The following is an 18,550-nucleotide window of genomic DNA, read 5'->3' on the forward strand; positions in this document are numbered from 1 at the left end:
CAGTGTGTGTGTGTGTGTGTGTGTGTGTGTGCGTGTGTGTGCGTGTGTGTGTGTGTGTGTGTGTGTGTTTCCTGGGGAAGAGGGGACATCCTGTGACAGTGACTCAAGCTTCCCCGACAAACACACACACAATCATACATGTTTACCCCTTTAAAGCTGTTAATGGACATTTCCACACACACACACACACACATTGATAATTGGTGGAAAAAAAGTTTTTTGATGCTTTAAATAAGTAATGTTGTGTGTGTGTGTGTGTGTGTGCGCGTGAGCGTATGTGTGTGTGTGTGTAGCTCATGGCCTCAGGTGTAGGCGCCTGCTGCTGTTTCCTCACAGAAGTGTGTGTGTGTGTGAGAAAGAGAGAGAGAGAGAGGGGAGTGGGCAGACACTGTGGGAGGGACAAGGGGTGTGGCCTAGCTCCAACTTGAATCACTTGAAGGACTCAGAGTGACTCTGTTTCAAAGACACACACACTCTTGAAGAGGAACAGTCTCAGTGTGGACTATCAGGACAGGACAGGACAGGACAGGACGGAAACAGGGGGACAACTGCACCTGTCCCACACACACACACACACACTCATAGAGAGGATCTGACCGGACGTCCTTATGTGTGGATGGGACCAAAGTTACACAGTAAGTCACTTTTTTTTACACTTTTACGCAAAGAAACAACGATGTTTGTGAAGGATTTTATTTTGAATTTAATTGAAACTTTTTTTAAATTTCATTTTATTTTGTTTTTAACTTTTTTTGTTTATCTTTATTAATTATATTAAGTTGTGTGTTATAATAACTGCTGGAAAAAAGTCTCAATCAAAAAATAAATGATGGTTAATTTTGGTCACTTTTCATCCACATTTTATTACTTATTATTTATTATTATTGAATTGCTGTTTATTGTCTTGTCATTTTTGTAGTTGAATGAAATGAAAACACAGCTGATTAGTCACTGCTCATGTTTTGTGCTCTTGTTTAAAGTTTTTAGCGCGTGAAATGTGACTTTTCTAAATTTGTTCATTTGCTCCAGTTCAAGTTTTTTTTTAAATGATGTAAAAACTTGCCTTTTTAAGTTAACCAACAGCAATGTTTCCGCATTTCTCTCAAATGTTCAACTTTAAGGAAATTGTTCGTTGAGCTTTTCTCCTTAACAGTTTAACATTTAAGAGAAAAAAAGGTTTAAAGTGATTTCTTGTGGGGTTTTTTTGGTTTTTTTTAAATAATCATGGTTTGAAACTATTGCGACTGCAGACTCAGCTTATATATTTTCAGTTATTCTATACGAGAGGCAATTGTTTCTTGGTTTCACTCTTAGTTTTCAGTGTTGCAGCTGTTATGCAAAAAATAAATTCTGGGGTTGGAATATTGAGACACATTTCTCAGTTTTTTGCTTTTTTGGGGGTTTTTTTTAAGGAAGAAATGTTCTTTTGCTCATGGTTTGTTGTTAATTAAATTAAATTAAATTAAAACACTCCTGATGTGGAGAATTGAAGAAGCATAGTTAGTTTTACAGTGGAAATACTGGACGGTGTCATTTTTTAAAAGTTATTTAATTGACTTTAAATCATTTTTTTCCTCTTGTCTGATGACTTTTATTGTCTAAGTGAATATTCCGCTCTACTAAATGAACTTTTCCTCTCTTAGGAGAATACAGTGATTTAAATGTAAACTCATTTATGTCCTGCATGAGCTCAGAAAATGTTCAAATGTTAATGTTAAGGATAAAAACAAAGTCAGGGTCTCTGCTTCCAGAGAGGGACGTCTTTCTTTATGTTCCCATGTGGAAGAAAAGTGACTGGAATCACTTGGATGTGAGATAATTCTCTTTCTTTCTTGCGGCAGAAGAAGAATTCCCAGAGCCGAGTGTAGTGTCTGCAGATCGTGTGTGCGTGTGTGTGTGCGTGTGTGTGCGTGGGACGAGCGCTTGGATATCTGTGTGTTAGTGTGTGTGGGATTGTCTTGGGTGGGATTGCTTTTTGAAGTTTTTGTTTGTGCTGCTGTGGCCCCAAATGGAAAAGTTTTGGCGCTCCCTTCCTCATCACCCCCTCTCTCTCTTCCTCCTCCTTATTCCATCCATTACGACACACACACACACACACACACACACACACGCTGGGAGTCGGGATGATTTGCCGGTTCCGCTGCTGTGCCACTCTGCTTCCAATTTTAGCTTCATTCAGACACAGACAGCGTTTCCTTCCTCCGTCTTCAACCCCAGGGAGACAGGAGAGGAGAGGAGAGAGAGGAGGAGAGGAGGAGGAGAGGAGAGGAGAGGAGAGGAGAGGAGAGGAGAGTTTTTTGTTGTTGTTGCTTTTTTGGCTTCATAATTCAAATGAATCCACCGCACAGAACTGAAACGTCAGTTTCTTTGCTTCAGAGATGAGGAGATACAGATATTCTGTCCAGAAAGTCTCAGAGTGGTTGTTCAGGACGTCCGCGTGAAAGACACACTCTGTGAGACATTTTTTTGTCTCTCATTGTGTTTTTTTTAAAATCTCTTAAAAAACAACATCTAATGAAAAGTGAGTGAGTTCTAATCATTGGAAACACAAACATTAAAATAAGTTTCTTCTTGAATGCAGAAGATGAAAAAAGAATGACCGAAGATTTAAATGAAGAAAATGTAACAGCGATATTGTGTGTGTGTGTGTGTGTGTGTGTGTGTGTGTGTGTGTGTGTGTGACAGCAGCATTAGTCAGACCCCCCCTTCACTGAGTCACCACACATAATAATCACAGTTCCTCCTCCTCTCTTTTTCTCCCTCCTCATCCCTTTATCTGTCTTTATCTTCTTTTGTGCTAATCCTTTCTTCCCCTTTTTACTTCTTATCTCCTTCTTCCCACATCTTGTTTTTTTTAACTTTTATCGTTTTTCCACCGCTCCATCTCTGCTTTCATCTTCATTTCTTCCTCATTTTCATTTCTTTCAACTTTTTCTTTCGCTTTTATTTTTGTTTCTTGGTAAAAATAATAAGAAAAACTCTCTCTCTCTCTCTCCCTCTCTCTGATTCAGGCGACCTCTCATAGCTCGGCCATGTTGACCAGTGAGGGGGCGCACACCATGGAGCAGGACGACTCGCCACGCGGACCCAAGATGGCCTCCACCGCCACCACCACCATCATCCAAACCACCACCAAATCTGCCGGAGCTGGATCCGGCTCAGACGGAGCAGAGACATTGACAGACACGGACGTGGACATGGACATGGACGTGGAGGAGGCGGACATGACTCGGTGGACGGAGGCCGAGTTCGAGGAGAAGTGCACATACATCGTCAAAGACACTGCGTGGGAGGCGGGGCCAGAGGGCGACGGCGCGGTGACGCCGCTGACCAGAGCCGAGGCGTCGCTGCCCCGAAACCTGGCCTTCAAACACCCGGCTGACGGCAAGGAGGTACGACTCCACACAAACAAACACACTCTTGCACACACATTCTCGTGTTTATGTCCATTTTAAGACTTGCATTAACTTACATTAATTCAGACAAAGCCTTAGCCCTTACCTTAACTTAACCACAATTCAAATATTAGCCTCAGAAATGGGGTTCTGCCTCATCAGGACCAGGTTTTGGTCTCCTTGTTCTCCAGAAAAGCTCCTAAATAGGCAGTAAATACTAGAACACACAGTAACTGTATCTGAAATGATGACGGCTGTGTGCATCGTATTCTTTCCAATGACCTGCAATGACAGCTGTGGCTGACAGGGGGCGCAGTGTAGCATCTCAGCAAACACAGCACATCCACTCTTTGAAGGAGTCACCGACGTGTGTCATGTGTGACCTTTGAATTTCCTTCACTTTTCATGGTTGTGTTAAGCAGAATAGATGGTAACAAGTGGGAGTTTTTAGAATAGAAATTGCTGTGTTTTGTTGGGATTAAATTAGGATTGCTTGATCGGTCATACAGTGCCTTCAGAAAGTGCAAAAAGTGACAGTTAATCTGTGTCACGGTCTTAAAATGACTGTGTATTGTGGTCTTGAAGCTTTGTTTCCTGCTGCAGTGGAGGATCTGCGCTGCGTCGGACCCGGAGAGAGTGTGTGTGCGTGTGCGTGTGTGTGTGTGTGTGTGACCTCAGGGTCAAAAGGTTGCAGTTGGGCTGCAGACCTCAAGCAGCATGATGGCATAGATTTTCTAATCAGGGTCTTATCAAAGAGCGTGAGCGGAAGAGAAGAGTGCGTTTTGTTGACGAGTGATCAGAGGACGGGGGGGAAGCGCTGATCAAAGACCATTGAATTTTGGTTGCAAACCAAAGAAAGACGGCGTTGTTAAAAAACTCCTGTTACATGCACGACACGACACACACACACACACACACACGAAGACACACTAATGTCTGGAATAAAGGAAAAAAGGGGATTTCCTGTGTCACAGGGAACAAGAGTGTTTGGGAGAAACATTTGTTTGCGCGGGCGTAAACATGCAGAAAATACGTGTCCCTCTCTCTCTCTCTCTCTCTCTCCCTCTCTCTCTCGCTCTCTCTCTGCCATCTTCGACATTTAGTCGGCACTTAATCCCACACTTTTCTCCTCCTCCTCCTCCTCTCCTTCTTTCTCTTGCTCCCGTGTTCTCGCCTTTGATCAAATCACACGAGACAGGAATATAAAAAGAGGAAAAAGAAGAGTTTTTTTATCATCATCATTATTATTATTCTCTTGATCATCAGGCTGTTTCCTCACTGCAGTGTGTGGCGGCGGTTGTGGTTTGATGTGGCGACGAGTGGAGGTGTGTCGAGAGACAAAAAGAGATTACACACACAGGTCCACGCAGCTATTCTTCTGAGGACACTGCATTGTCTTCCATTCCTTAACTCTAACTTAGCCCCAGTTCCTCACACATGAGGTTTCTGGCCTCATCAGGACCAGGTTCTGGTCTCCATGAGGAGGTGTTTAAGGTCCTAATGAGGCCACAAATGCAAGTTCACACATACACACACATTTTTAATGAAGCATGAAGTTGAGCTCATTAATCATCGTGTCTGTTGACAGACGGGTTATAATGTGTCTGTGAGTCTGAGTCGACATGTTTGTGCAAACAATGAGATTTAAATAGATGTAATGGCACATATCTGGTGGATTAAAACACACACACACACACGCACACAGTTTGTACCCACAGCAAGGCATGTGTGTGTGTGTGTGTGTGTGTGTGTGGTCCCCCCTTCTTTTTCAAGTAAATCATTAACATTTTTGTGTTTTAAAATTGCCGTCCAAATGCCCCCACATGATTTTTATCACGCGTCATAGTCAACACCAGCTCATAACATTTAGCATTTTGTGTCGCAAAAGTTCAGACGCACAATAATCCACTTGAACGTCATCTTTCAGCTTTTGTGTAACCATCCTGTGTGTGTGTGTGTGTTTGTCGTGCAGGTGGTCGGTGTGTGCAGCAGGGAGTACATCCCCAAAGGAACCCGCTTCGGTCCCCTCGTGGGTGAAATCTACACTGCTGACAGCGTCCCCCGGGAAGCCAACCGGAAGTACTTCTGGAGGGTGAGTGCACACACACACACACACACACACACACTTGAAGGGACCCTTTCCTGTGACGTCAGTGGAACGGGAAACTGGGCTCGCGAGAAAGGGGGGATGTGATGTCACCGCTGCACAAACAACATGTCACAATGTGGTTCCTGTCGCACACACACACACACACACACACACTACATTTGACTCCATCACTACCAGTAACTGACAGTGAGAGTGCACAAGACACCAACCTGACTAGGGTGTGTGTGTGTGTGTGTGTGTGTGTGTGTGTGTGAAAGAGAGAATCCAAACCACAAGCAGACGTTAACTCATAATGGTGTTCCATCACACACACACACACACACACAGAAAAGAGAAAGCGAGACATAAAAACTTGTTCTCCTCATTCTCTCAAAGTGTCTCCACCTTCCCTTCTTTAACTCCTTGTCGTTAAAGAAGGGAAGGTAGAGATTTAGGTAGAGGCAGAGATTTAGATTTAATTAAAAACCTTTATCGTTAAAAAAAACAAAACCAAATCCAACTTTCCTTTGCTTTTTTTGTGACTGAACATTGTCGACATAATCTCCCGCAGATCTACGCAGACAAAGAGTTCCACCACTTTGTCGACGGCCTGGACGAGACTCGCTCCAACTGGATGAGGTACGTGAACCCGGCGCACTCAGCGGCGGAGCAGAATCTGGCGGCGTGTCAGAACGGCATGGAGATCTACTTCTACACGGTGAAGCCCGTGCCCGCCGGCGCCGAGCTGCTCGTGTGGTACTGCCACGACTTCGCCCGGCGCCTCCACTACCCGCCGTCTGGGGAACTCATGATGCAGAAACTCAGTAAGTGTGTGAGAGAGAATAGTTGTTATATTCTGTTGGCAGACTTTTATTGTGAAAGGGTTTTGAAGGGGAAGTTGAAATCAATTGGCCGTGTGTTCATGTGTTCATGCGTGTGTGTGTGTCTTGAGTGTGTCCTGTCGCCACTGTTAAAGCTTAACAGTGTGTTTGAGTGAAGCTGTGTCTCCTTCCTTTCTCAGTGTTAGCCTGTCATTATTTCACACACACACACACACACACACACAGAGGTACACAACCGACAACCTTTCATCTCTGTCAGTGCCATCGTTGTGTTTTTCTGTGTGTGTGTGTGTGTGCCAGTGACAGTGTAATTACACAGACAGGGGGATATGGCCCCTAATGCCACAGTCTTACACACTTAAAGACCCGCTTTTAACATGAAAGCACATACACACACACACACACACACAACCTCTATAGTAGAACCAGACAGTATGTGTATGTCTGAGAGTGTGTGTGTGTGTGTGTGTGTGTGACTTCAGTGACCTTTCTTTCTTTTTTTTTATTTGATCTCATCAATAAATAGAAAACACAGTCAGTGTCAACATTTAAACTGAGTAATGTGGATGTTTTCACATGCGGGACACTGAGCGGATGAAAGAGAGAGCGAGCACAGAGGGAAACAGAGAGAGAGAGAGAGAGAGAGTGGGGTTTCCAGGTGTGACTGCAGGCTAATAGCAATGTTAAGGTGGCAGAGGAACCAGCAGACCCAGCCTGGGCGACTCCACTGCCCAGGGGAAAAATGCGCATGACCTGGGGAACAGAGGCAGGGGGTAGTGGCCTCTCACCCTCCCCACCCCCACCTGTGTGTGTGTGTGTATCTGTTGCCTTTAATTAGCTTCCTCTGTCATTTAGCCCCTGCAGGCTCCTGTTGACCTGCCGGTGACTTGAATAGTTTTGTTTTTACCTGCAGCTCAAACACTTACCTGTGCTCAGCCTGAGCCTATACTCATTTCTAAGCTTTCATTTATTAATTGACTGAGGTGTGGACCGGCGAGTTTTTGGTTTTTAAATAAAGTGACAACATGTACGAAAACTGGAGAAATGCACTGTGGAGATGATGCTGTTGTTGTTGTTTTTGTTATTTTACATGGACTCACTCAGAGAACGCAGAGATGTTTTTATTCTTTAAAAATAGCACGTGAGGGCTCCCCAACACACCTGGACAAAAACATTTGAACATTCTCCTCAGTGTGTGTGTGTGTGTGTGTGTGTGTGTGTGTGTGTCACTTTCCCCTCTCTCTTACTCTTTGTCATTTAGCATTCTTTGAGTACTAGCACTTGAAAGCACCTGTCAGCCATGTGTGTGTGTGTGTGTGTGTGTGTGCGTGTTGTGTTCAAAGTCGCTGTGTACTGCCCGACAAACACTCTCTCGCTCTCTCTCGTCACACACACACACACACATGCAGACACACACAAGCGGAACATGCCAACACATTCACACCCACTCTTTTCATCTCAAGCACATGCCCGCTCACAAATGTTGAGCGTGTGTGTGTGTGCATGTGTGTGTGTGTCTGATATATTTGCCACTTAAGAAGAGCAGAGAGAGGGTGGAGAAGGGAGTGGTGGAAGGTAGAGTCGCACCTCCCCCCCCCCCCCCCTCTGTTGACTACTTGAACTTCCTGGCAGAAGGGCCGTGTTGACAGATTGATATCTCCAAGATGGCCGCCCTGTTTGTTTTCTGAGGAGGAGGAGGAGGAGGAGGAAGGTTGACTGATAACCCCAACGTTTACACTGCCGCTATACTCCTGATGCAAGGGTCACTGACTGCGTGTGTGTGTGTGTGTGTGTGTGAGTGAAGGGGTGAATCGTGGGGGAGTCAAGCAAATTACACCAGTGCTCATATTCAGGATTAACTTTGGCACGCTTCGTCTTCACACACGCACACGCACGCACACACACACACACACACACACACTCCCCTTTGGCTGACCTCGTGGTGAAAAGTTGACTGGACACTAAATGAGCTTAAAGATTCTAGACGGCGGCTTTTTAAGAGTCCGACTGCAGCCGTTTAACAGCTGAGAGGTGCTGCTCGCTGACATCCCGGGGCTTTTAGAGTGTGTGTGCGTGTGTGTGTGTGTGAGTGAGTGAGTGAGTTCTCCCTAATCCACTCTTTCATCATGCAGAGGAGACAGTAGGTGTGAGTAAAGTTGAGATGAAACACTCAGATTTAACCTTTTAACCCAGAAACAAAAGTGAGTGGCCGTTAAAAACAGGAGAGTGGGTGCTTCATCAAAAGTCTGTGTGTGTGTGTGTGTGTGTGTGTGTGTGTGCGCATGAGTGTGTGTGTGTGTGTGTGTTTTCCAAAATGAAAGAGTCAACAAATCAGACGGAGGCTTTTGTCTGCAGGCACCTCTGTGTGTTTGTCTTAGCTCATGGCCTGTGTGTGTGTGTGTGTGTGTGTGTGTGCTGTGCATGCGTGTGTGTGTGTGTGTGTGTGTGGGCGAAGAGCTTCTTCAGAAGATATCTTTAGCAGGAAACCTTCCATCAGCCCCGACTGTCTGCCACCATTTTGATTTTATCTTGATTTTATAGACACACACACACACACACTAAAGGCAGCTGTCACGCCTCACTTCCTGTCTCTCCTGCACCCCCACCCCCCCCCCCATGCTCGTTTGTCAAATCTGTCACCTTACATGGCCTACTGAGTTACTCGCGGTGTTCTCTAACAAACCTGTATGTGTTTTTGTTTCAATTCAATTCAATTCAAAAAACTTTATTGATCCCCAAGGGGAAATTCAAGCTTCTGTGTATTTATAAGACTGATTGTGACGCAGAAGCTGTGTTGAAACCATAAGTGGAAGCAAAAGAATCTTATCTTGATCTCGGTGAACTCCCACTGACCCGTGTCTCTCTCTCTCTCTCTCTGTCTCTTCAGAGCAGTCACTTTTCGAGGTCAAGCAGCAGCAGGTGAGCAGCAAGGACCCGCCCCCCACCGCGGTGACGCCCAGCCCGCCCAAGAGGGAGCACAGCGTCCTCTCGATTCTGCGCGGCACCAACAGCACCTCGCCCTCCGCGTCTAACAAGAGGGAGCCCAGCCGGCCGCTTCCCACCCGCCCGAGCTGTGCCGACAGCCCCGAGCGCCCGCTGTATCCCCGCGCGCTCTACCCGGCTTTCAGGCCTCACATGCCTGAAGAGTTCCACAGCCACAAACCAGGCCAGCTCAGTTACCCCGCAACTCGTTCCCCTGGTAACCAGTCGTTGGCGACGCCCAGCCCATCGGCGAGGAGCAGCCCAGACAGCAGCCCTCAGGGGAGCCCGTCAGGTGCGGTGCCATCTCCGGCCTCTTTTTACCCCACTGGACTGGCCTCGTATCCCGGTTACTCCCCACCATCAGCCCCTCACTCGTCACCCTTTTACCCCCCGGGAGCCCCATACTCACGCTACCTCCTGCACCATCACTACCCTCTGTCGGGTGGTGGTGTTCCCACTGTAGGAGGGATCTTCCCCCGGATGTACCCCCTCTACAGCAGCCTCCTGCCAAGTCACGTGCCCATCATGCCCGCTGACACAGCAGGGAGGCGCTTCTTGATGCCTGACCCCATCCACCCCACCCACAGAGACTTCCTCCTCCCGGGGCCCACCAGTGCCTTTGCTGCCGCCACGTCTCTGAAGGACAAAGCAGGGCCTCACCACCCGTACTCCGGCCACCCTCACTTACACGAGGCAGCCCGCGCTCCTTCGAGCGGCTCCCCGACAGCAGGCACAGCTCCTCCCAGCGAGCGGATGCCGACCAAGCCTACCTCTGCCCTGCTGGGCAACAAAAGTGAGCTTCACGCCGACGAGGAGGCCATCAACCTGTCCAAAATGAAGCGAGGCCCGGGTTCAGCCGGCTACAAAGCACTGCCGTACCCGCTGAAGAAGCAGAACGGCAAAATCAAGTACGAGTGTAACGTGTGCAGCAAGACCTTTGGACAGCTGTCAAACCTGAAGGTGAGGCTCCAGTCGCCGCCAGTCGTCTGGCTTTCAATGTCTGATTTACTGACTCATTATCATTCCATTTCTGTGTACTGTTTGGCCCGTCGTGTAATTACGAGGCTGCAGATCAGGTTGAAGCACTTTTAAAACACCCGTTTATGTCCGGACGTGTTCCAGGAATTGTCTGGAAATGTCCGAGTGAGCACACGTGACAACACGGCGTCTGAGTGACGGAGAATCTAAACGCCGTCTTTGTCTTCTTTCTTCTCCATCACGCAGGTTCACCTCCGTGTCCACAGTGGAGAGAGACCCTTCAAATGTCAGACCTGTAACAAAGGCTTCACTCAGCTGGCTCACCTACAGAAACACTACCTGGTCCACACTGGGGAGAAGCCGCACGAGTGCCAGGTGAGAAACGAAGCCCGTTTAAGCACCAAAATCCACTGTTTTTGTCTCTAAATGGGAGTAAATATATATGTCAACTTCCTGCTGATCATTCCACCTGCAGCACTTGTCAAAACTCTATGTGGTGCTTTCTTACGACTCCCTAGAGATAGAAAGTGAAAGAAAAACTCACTTAACTAGCAATGGAAAGAGCTGAATCCCCTATGTTTTATATGGGTTTACCCTTCTTTAAAAATCTCTTGAATAACGTCCTTTATTTCTCTCCCCGTGCAGGTTTGTCACAAGCGCTTCAGCAGCACCAGCAACCTGAAAACTCACCTCCGCCTCCACTCGGGCGAGAAGCCCTACCACTGCAAACTCTGCCCCGCAAAGTTCACGCAGTTCGTCCACCTCAAGCTGCACAAGCGCCTGCACTCCAGGGACCGTCCCCACAAATGCCCCCACTGCCACCGCCACTACATCCACCTGTGCAGCCTGCGGCTCCACCTGAAGGGCTACTGCCTGGCGGCGGGCTCCGGCGCCGGCAGCCCGGCCGTCTCCACGCAGGCGGCCCTGGAGGAGGTGCAGCGCGCCAACGAGGAGATCGAGCGCTTCGACGTCAGCGAGCACGCCGAGCGGCTGGAGCAGCTGCAGGGAGGCGTGGAGCTGGACACCATGCTGGAGAAGCAGGTGCTGGGCCTGATGTGGAGGGACGCCGACATCAAGTCCTCCCACTTCCACCCGCGCCACAAGGGCGACGAGCTCCTGTCGGCGGTGTACGGCGCGTACGAGTCGCCCAACGAGACGTCGGTCATCAAGGTGCGGCGCAGCAGCCCCGTGCTGCCGCTCCACGCCAACGTCATCGTCAAGCAGGAGTCGGAGGATCACGCTTGAGTGACGAGCTCATGCAGCCAAGGGGACATGGACAGTGAACTGCGTTGCCTGGAGCAACGGCTGTAAATAGATACATTGACCTACCTGGTCGTCATCAGGAGTGACGTCACGACCGCACCAGGTTTCCTCCAACCTATCAGGGACTCACGTACTCAGGGCTACGACTGACACTGTCCCATGACTACTTAACGGTTTCAGCGTTTATTATTCTTAGAGACAATCATCTACGCAGGACTTGGACTTTAATGTAGTTATATAATGTTATTATCATTGTTGCTGTTGTTGTTGTATTATTATTTGGTCTTTATTTTCAAATCTGTTTTTTTGGATCAGTTACTTGTTCTATAACCTCCTTAATTTATTATAGCTACTTTTGTTGTCTTTAAAAAGCAATAAGTGGAATTTGTGGTTACACTGACAGGGTGAAATCAATGTAAAAAACAAAACAACAAAAATACTTGTGTTACTTTAATAGGTTTTTTTTTTTTTTTTTTCCATGTGGCCATTTCTCTGTAGATAGTCACTCCCTTAATGCCTACGCCTGCGACCTCTGACCTACAGGAGCAGGGGTGTCCACTCTTCAGGGTTTATCTAGTCTATTTAAATGAAAACAAACGAAACAGCGTAGCAGGTTGAAACGATTTGTTCCTTTAGAAACGAGAGCTTTGTTTTCCGTAGCTTCCCTCGAGTGTGACTGTGTCATTTCTGATGCCTACTTCATTATTTGAGACAGAAAAAAAGGGGCATTTTGTTTGTTTGTTTTTTTTTGTATATTTTTCACAACGGTTACCTCAGTGTGCGTGTGATGATGATGATGAGGATGATGATGATGATGTGAGTGCGTAAGTGTCTGGGACAGCTTATAAGGTGGGAGCTTTTCTATTTATTTGTTTTCTTTGCTACTTGAAGAAGAAGAAGAAGAAGAAGAAGAAGAAGAAGAAGAAGAAACCAAACTGAAGTGGAGTGCAGCTCTTCATGTGGTCCAAAACGAGCGGCACCGCCCGCTCAACATGTAGCACATAACGGACTCAGGAGGCTGGTGAGCCGACCCTCCTTAATCGTCCCTCCTTTATTATTTTTATTTTAGTATTTTATTTTATTCTATGAACACTGTCCACGCCCGACGGGGAAGAGAATTTTTGGGGGTATTTCACTCTTGGCGCTAAGAAACCAAAGTTGACGTGGCTTTAAATTTCAAATGCACACCAAAAATAAAACTTTTTTTTTATTAAACAAAAAGGAAGATGGAAACAAAAGGGAAGGACCTGAGGAATCAAAATGCTGAAGAAGGGAATAATGAACTGTGCGTGTGTGTATATGAGATGAAGTGTTGGCTCTTTAGCTGTGGTCACTTGTTTTGTAGATTTTTGTCGTTTTCTTTGTTAATATTTCAGTCTTTAATCCGTCCCCCCCGTCCACCGTCTTGTTAAAATGAACTGCAAACACCAAAGCACCTCGGCCCTCTTTAATGCACTGGCCCCTCCTCCTCTTAACTTTATAACTTCAGTGCCGATGCTCGCGCCGTTTACACTGTGTACAAATATCACTGAAACTCATGGCATTAAGACTCACCCTTAATGTTGGAAAAACAAACAGCTGCTGCAGTTGTTCATCCGCCCCGAAACTCAGCTGCAGCTCTTTCTCTTTCTGTCTTTGACCAAAGCATCTCTCTCTCTCTCTCTCTCTCTCTCTCTCTCTCTCTCTTTGTCTCACTGACCAGAGCTTTAACTCCCCTAAAAGGACTGTCTCTGTTTACATTCTGGTTTACATTGTTATTTATGTGCAAAAATGTCAAAAAAGTGTAAATTATGATATAAATGTTCACTGCTCTAATCTAAACTGTGTGACTCTGCTGTGTTTCATTCATTTTTAGATCATGGAAATACAAGAATAGCCGCACAATTACCATTATGTGACTATCGTTGGTGATAGAGAAAGATCTCATTTCATTTTACTGATTGCATCTCGTTGCTATAATTATTCAATTAAATATAATCATATTTACATGACTTCATCAATTAGTTTCTACTCAGCTTTAACTCAATAGTCAAGGAACTTTTATTTATTTCCTGGGACACAAACATATGGAGGTAAATTATAATATTTAATGAAAGGTGTTGTATATGTATATATATATATATATACATATACATATATATATATACATATACATACATACATATATATGTATATTTATATATACATATATACACATATATGTATATTTATATATATATATACATATAGGTACATACATATATATGTATATTTATATATATATATATACGTACATACATGTATAATTAATATAATATAATTAATATACATTTTATTTTTATTTAAGGAAAACAACAATAACAACAAAACAGAGGAAAAGGAACAAAGACCAAAAAACCCAGTTTAACAAAAACATTTTAAAAGTCCAAATTCAATACATTTTGAGTTTTGAGATTTTAGATCTTATTTTGAAAATATTATAATAATATAACTCAACTTTTATTTTGCAAACCAGGGGAAATATTTGACTGTGGAACACCAAATGAAGGAAGTGATCAGCATGATGCGGTTCACAATAACACTATACTTATTTTCAGGCCTCCTCACTAACGCTCTCCTGTGCAATCAGCTCGTTCCCCTCACCTGTTGTGCCACGCCCCCTTCTTCTCACCTGCATCTCATTAGTTCCCCTGTATTTAGACCTTAACTCTCTCTGTATTTACCTCGTATTTTTGATCTCTGGATTCTTGCCTGCCGTTATCTGGATGCGTTTTTGACCCAGTTTTTGACTGGTGTCGCGCCTCGTGTCCGTGTGTCGTGCTGTTGGGTCCTTCTCTGCCGGTAAACCTCACAAAAGTCCAGCAAGCAGGTAAACTCTTCTCATAGTTCTGTGCAAAAGAGACAGAAACGTGAGCACACGCTGATTTGAGGGACTGGGTTTGAGTGAGACAAGCACAATCCTGTGCTTCCTCCTCACCTCCACACAGATGAACCACTCCCAGCGCTAAGTGGAAGTGAATCAGAGTGATTTAAGGTGTTTCTGAAACTTGGTGCTGAAGCTCCTGTGAACTCATACAAAATAATTGACAACATGTGTGTGTGTGTGTGTGTGTGTGTGGAGTCACTGTCATTACAATCATGTTTGGGTTATAAAGGCGAGTTTGAAATGATGATGAGGTACGAGGACAGGAGAGAAACACAGATTCTCCTCCTCATTTCAAATCTACTGAATCACATCGTCCAGCTTTAACCACACCCGTCCCCCGTCCCTCGTCCCCCGTCCCCCTGCAGTAAAACCAGGCTCTTTGGCGGAAAGTCTTGAATCTTTATGTCCATTTCGGTGCAAAAGTCAAACTTAAAGGCTGCGGCAGGAAATGGGGACGCAGCGCTCGCGAAGCGTGGTCTGTCTTTCGTCCTGCGTGGAGACAGACAGACAGACAGACAGATTTTTATCGCTTTTGGAAGAGCGAGAGAGACACGTGGGTATTGAGCAGAAACCGTTTTCTGCAGTCGCAAGCGTCAGACCCTAGATCACATGAAGGTCAAACTGAGGCAGATTAAAGGTCAAAGGTGAGTCGAATATGGCATTTTATAGACGGGGGGGGGAAGGGGGCAGATGACCTTTATCTAACCAGGGGAAACTCATTTACAATGAGTGACTGTAGCTTGAAGTTGCTTATAAACATAATTTAAGTCTATCTGTTTAATTTAAGCATAATTAACACATTAATTATTATTATTAGAGACTTATACATGTACAGTATATATGCTGTGCACCACACTCACACGTGTAAAAATAGACAAAAGTACACAAGTATTGTGGTAATATTTTGGTTTGTCATGTTTGGAATCTCACAGATTCTCCCTGTAAAGGCCTAACTTATTATTATAATAATAATAATTATTATAATAATAACCCTATTGCATTCACTTAAAAAAAAACAAATCTGAGTTCAGAGCGCATTTGAAACAATAAACGCATTCATTCCTTTATTGAGAGTTTGATTGAACAACATTTGTTTAGTTTGATCAAGTTTTACTTTGATCTAGGTTTAAGACACTGGGAGATAGTCACATAGATGGTTTTATCATTAGTTTGTCGACGCAGGCACCTGAGGACTTTGTGGATGTTCAGAAGGAAAGCTCATTCAGATCTGTTCGACCTAGTGATGTTTCTCCAGGATCAGTTGGCCAGATGTGGTATGCTCCATGGATACAAGATGATGCATTTGAAATGCTTTCAGACTGGCGACGTGATGACTCACGAGACGATCAGCAGACGGCTGAAAACACGGGCGTCACTTGCAGATTGGAGGTTCTCGTGAAAGTTCTTTCAGAAAAGGAATTACTCCGATTAATGGGAAAACAAAATTCTAAATTATTGTTCAAAAATTAAAAAAAAAATTACTCAGAAAAACAGAGGTTTTTTTTTCTTTTTTAAAAACGCAATGTGCCCCCATAGAGTCTGACTGAGGGCCCTATTAAGAAATTTCACTTAATATAACCAGTGTTATTTTTGCTTCAGTGGCCCATTTGCGTGTGTTAACTTCAGTGATATCTCCTTGTGTGTGCAGGGTTAACCCCGTTTTACTCAAAGAAACTTAAAATAAGAACGTCAAAAATGCCCTCGTCGGGATTTTTGTTCAAACCCAGGTGTGCACGCTCGGCTGAGCAGGCGTCCGCTCGGTGAAACGTGGCGTCAACAGAATAAAAAAAAAACCAAGTTCCATCAGCACGGCAGTAGCAAAAGACAACGTATATAAAACGTCAGATGTACAGTAAATGAATGACAACTGTTACAAAAAACATAATAATGACATCTGTGACTTCTTCTGTCTCTGCTCTGTGCTGCAAACCGAGAGGAAGTGATTAAACCCGTTCCACCTCCGTGTTATTAAAAGATCGCACAGAAAGTCGCGAGTCACCGTATGAGACAGCGAGTATCAGTCCATTACCTCATCAGCACGCTGAAAAACACTCGGCGCGCCCCCACCCTTTGACTCAGCATCTTTCACTTTTGCACACTGCGCTGCTCTTTCCTGTCTGTTCCATCTTATTATTACTATCAGGGAAACTTCTCGAGTCACCCGTTGACACGGCGAGTTCCACTGCACCTCAGCAGCAGCCGTGACGCCGGGGTTTCACAGCACGCCGGGGGCGGACAGACGCCCACTGCCACCGGAGGCGGGGGGGAGATCCCACGGGCCGCAGACACAAGTATCGAGACTTGAGTCTGAGCTGAGGTGAGGCTGGTTTGTCTGCCATCTGACTTCCCACGGGGCTTTATCTCATCTCGCACAGTCGTCCGTTTCGTGTAACAAAGGCGAGAGGCCTACACTTTTGAAGAAAAGAGACGCCCACAAGCCCAAGTTAAAGGAAAGCGGAATATGTTCGAGGGCTTAGAAGAGAATCCTGGCGTCGTTTACAGACGATGTACGTCCTGCATCTGCGTAGCCACAAAAACAATTATTTTACAGTAGATTTATTGGAGGCATTAAGATATGATAAGCGTCCTTGTCTCACTTACCAGAGCTTTAACTCCCCAAAGGACTGTGTCTGTTTACATTCTGCTTTACATTGTTATTGATGTGCAAAAATGTCCCAAAGAAAGTACTAAATTATGATGTAAATGTTCACTGCTCTAATCTAAACTGTGTTTCATTCATTTTAGACCATGGAAATAAAAGTACAGCTGCATAATTACCACCATGTGACGATGTGGTTAGAGGCAAAGAGCTCATTTCATATTTACAAAGGTCATATTTCTGTAACTTCACTGATTTATTTCACTCACCTTATTATTGGCAAGTTTTCTGTTTTGAGAAAATTGACGACTTTTAATACAATTTAACTCAATAGACAAGGATATATGTATATATGTGTGTGTGTATGTGTGTTAGTTAGTTTTTATTAATCCCCTTAGGGAAAGTATTCCTCTGCATTTGGACCCATCCTAGAATTAGGAGCAGTGGGCTGCCACACTGAGTGGCGCCCGGGGAGCATTGGGGGGTTGGGTACCTTGCTCAGGGGTACCCCAGCCCTTTTTGGCCTGGTGGGGATTTGAACTGGTGACCTTCTGGTTACAAGTCAAGTTCCCTTTCCTATATATGTATATGTATATATATATATATATATATATATATATATATATGTGTGTGTATATATATATATGTATATTTATATATATATATATATATATATATATATATATATATATATATATATATATATGTGTGTGTATATATATATATATATGTGTGTATATATACACATATATACATATATAAATATATACACATGTACATACATATGTGGAGAGAGAGAAATAATGTAAATTTACTAGATTATTATTGGAATTGATAGGAAAGATATTGGGATAGTAGCGCAGAGGCCCCTGAGCACTTATCCATCCTTGTGTAGATTTCAGTGTTGTAATGTACAAATACTTTGTTACTGTACTTAACATTCATGTATCTGTACTTTTCTTTGTTATTTATATTTCTAGCAACTTTCGCTTTCACATTTCCTCTAACTGTCTTTGTTACTCGTTGCTACCAAATAAAAATTGGTCTTGTTTTTCTAGCCTCGATGAGCTCCTTTAAGGCCCTGGTCGCGTCAACACAACACAACACAACGCGTCGCATATCGCGGACCCTGGTTTACTCATGTGTCAGGGTCCTGTAGTATCCCACTTCACCATCGGGTGGCGGTACAAGTCTGGACGCTTTCCAACCACAGACCCAGAAGTGCGGTTCCAAAATCTGGGCTCCACGCACGCAGCGTACGTGTTGTGCGTTGATGACACAAATCGTGTTACGCACACGATGCGCGTTGGGGGCGAGTATTCCAGGGCCTTTACGCTACAGTTTCCAACCATTCACACGCTTCAACATACGTTTAAATGTCTTTGCCCAAGGACACATGCAGAGCCAGGAATAGAACCCACAACCTTCCAGTTGAAAGACAACTCGCCCAACCACTGAGCCGCCATGGCGCCAACTCCTCACCTTTTTTTTTAATAC

The 18,550-nt window shown here is 44.8% G+C and overlaps 1 protein-coding gene across 1 annotated transcript; it reads left to right on the plus strand.

The window, feature by feature from the left end:
• The first annotated feature begins 438 nt into the window (after positions 1-438).
• prdm1a (PR domain containing 1a, with ZNF domain) lies at positions 439-12,743 on the plus strand. The gene is made up of 7 exons (XM_044035026.1): positions 439-635; positions 3,012-3,392; positions 5,368-5,487; positions 6,056-6,308; positions 9,214-10,268; positions 10,533-10,661; positions 10,932-12,743. Exons 1-7 carry the CDS (start codon positions 609-611, stop codon positions 11,529-11,531), a joined length of 2,565 nt encoding a protein of 854 aa, XP_043890961.1. The 5' UTR covers positions 439-608; the 3' UTR covers positions 11,532-12,743.
• The last annotated feature ends 5,807 nt before the right edge of the window (positions 12,744-18,550 follow it).

The sequence above is a fragment of the Solea senegalensis genome, linkage group LG9, assembly GCF_019176455.1.
Source record: "Solea senegalensis isolate Sse05_10M linkage group LG9, IFAPA_SoseM_1, whole genome shotgun sequence".
In the NCBI taxonomy this organism is placed as follows: Eukaryota; Metazoa; Chordata; class Actinopteri; order Pleuronectiformes; family Soleidae; genus Solea; species Solea senegalensis.

Bases quoted from the DNA above. Each gene is read 5' to 3' on its own strand.
- prdm1a (XM_044035026.1), top strand. From the start codon at position 609: ATGTGTGGATGGGACCAAAGTTACACA. The intron at 5,488-6,055 runs GTGAGTGCACAC...AATCTCCCGCAG, and splicing joins ACCGGAAGTACTTCTGGAGG to ATCTACGCAGACAAAGAGTT. The intron at 6,309-9,213 runs GTAAGTGTGTGA...CTGTCTCTTCAG, and splicing joins ACTCATGATGCAGAAACTCA to AGCAGTCACTTTTCGAGGTC.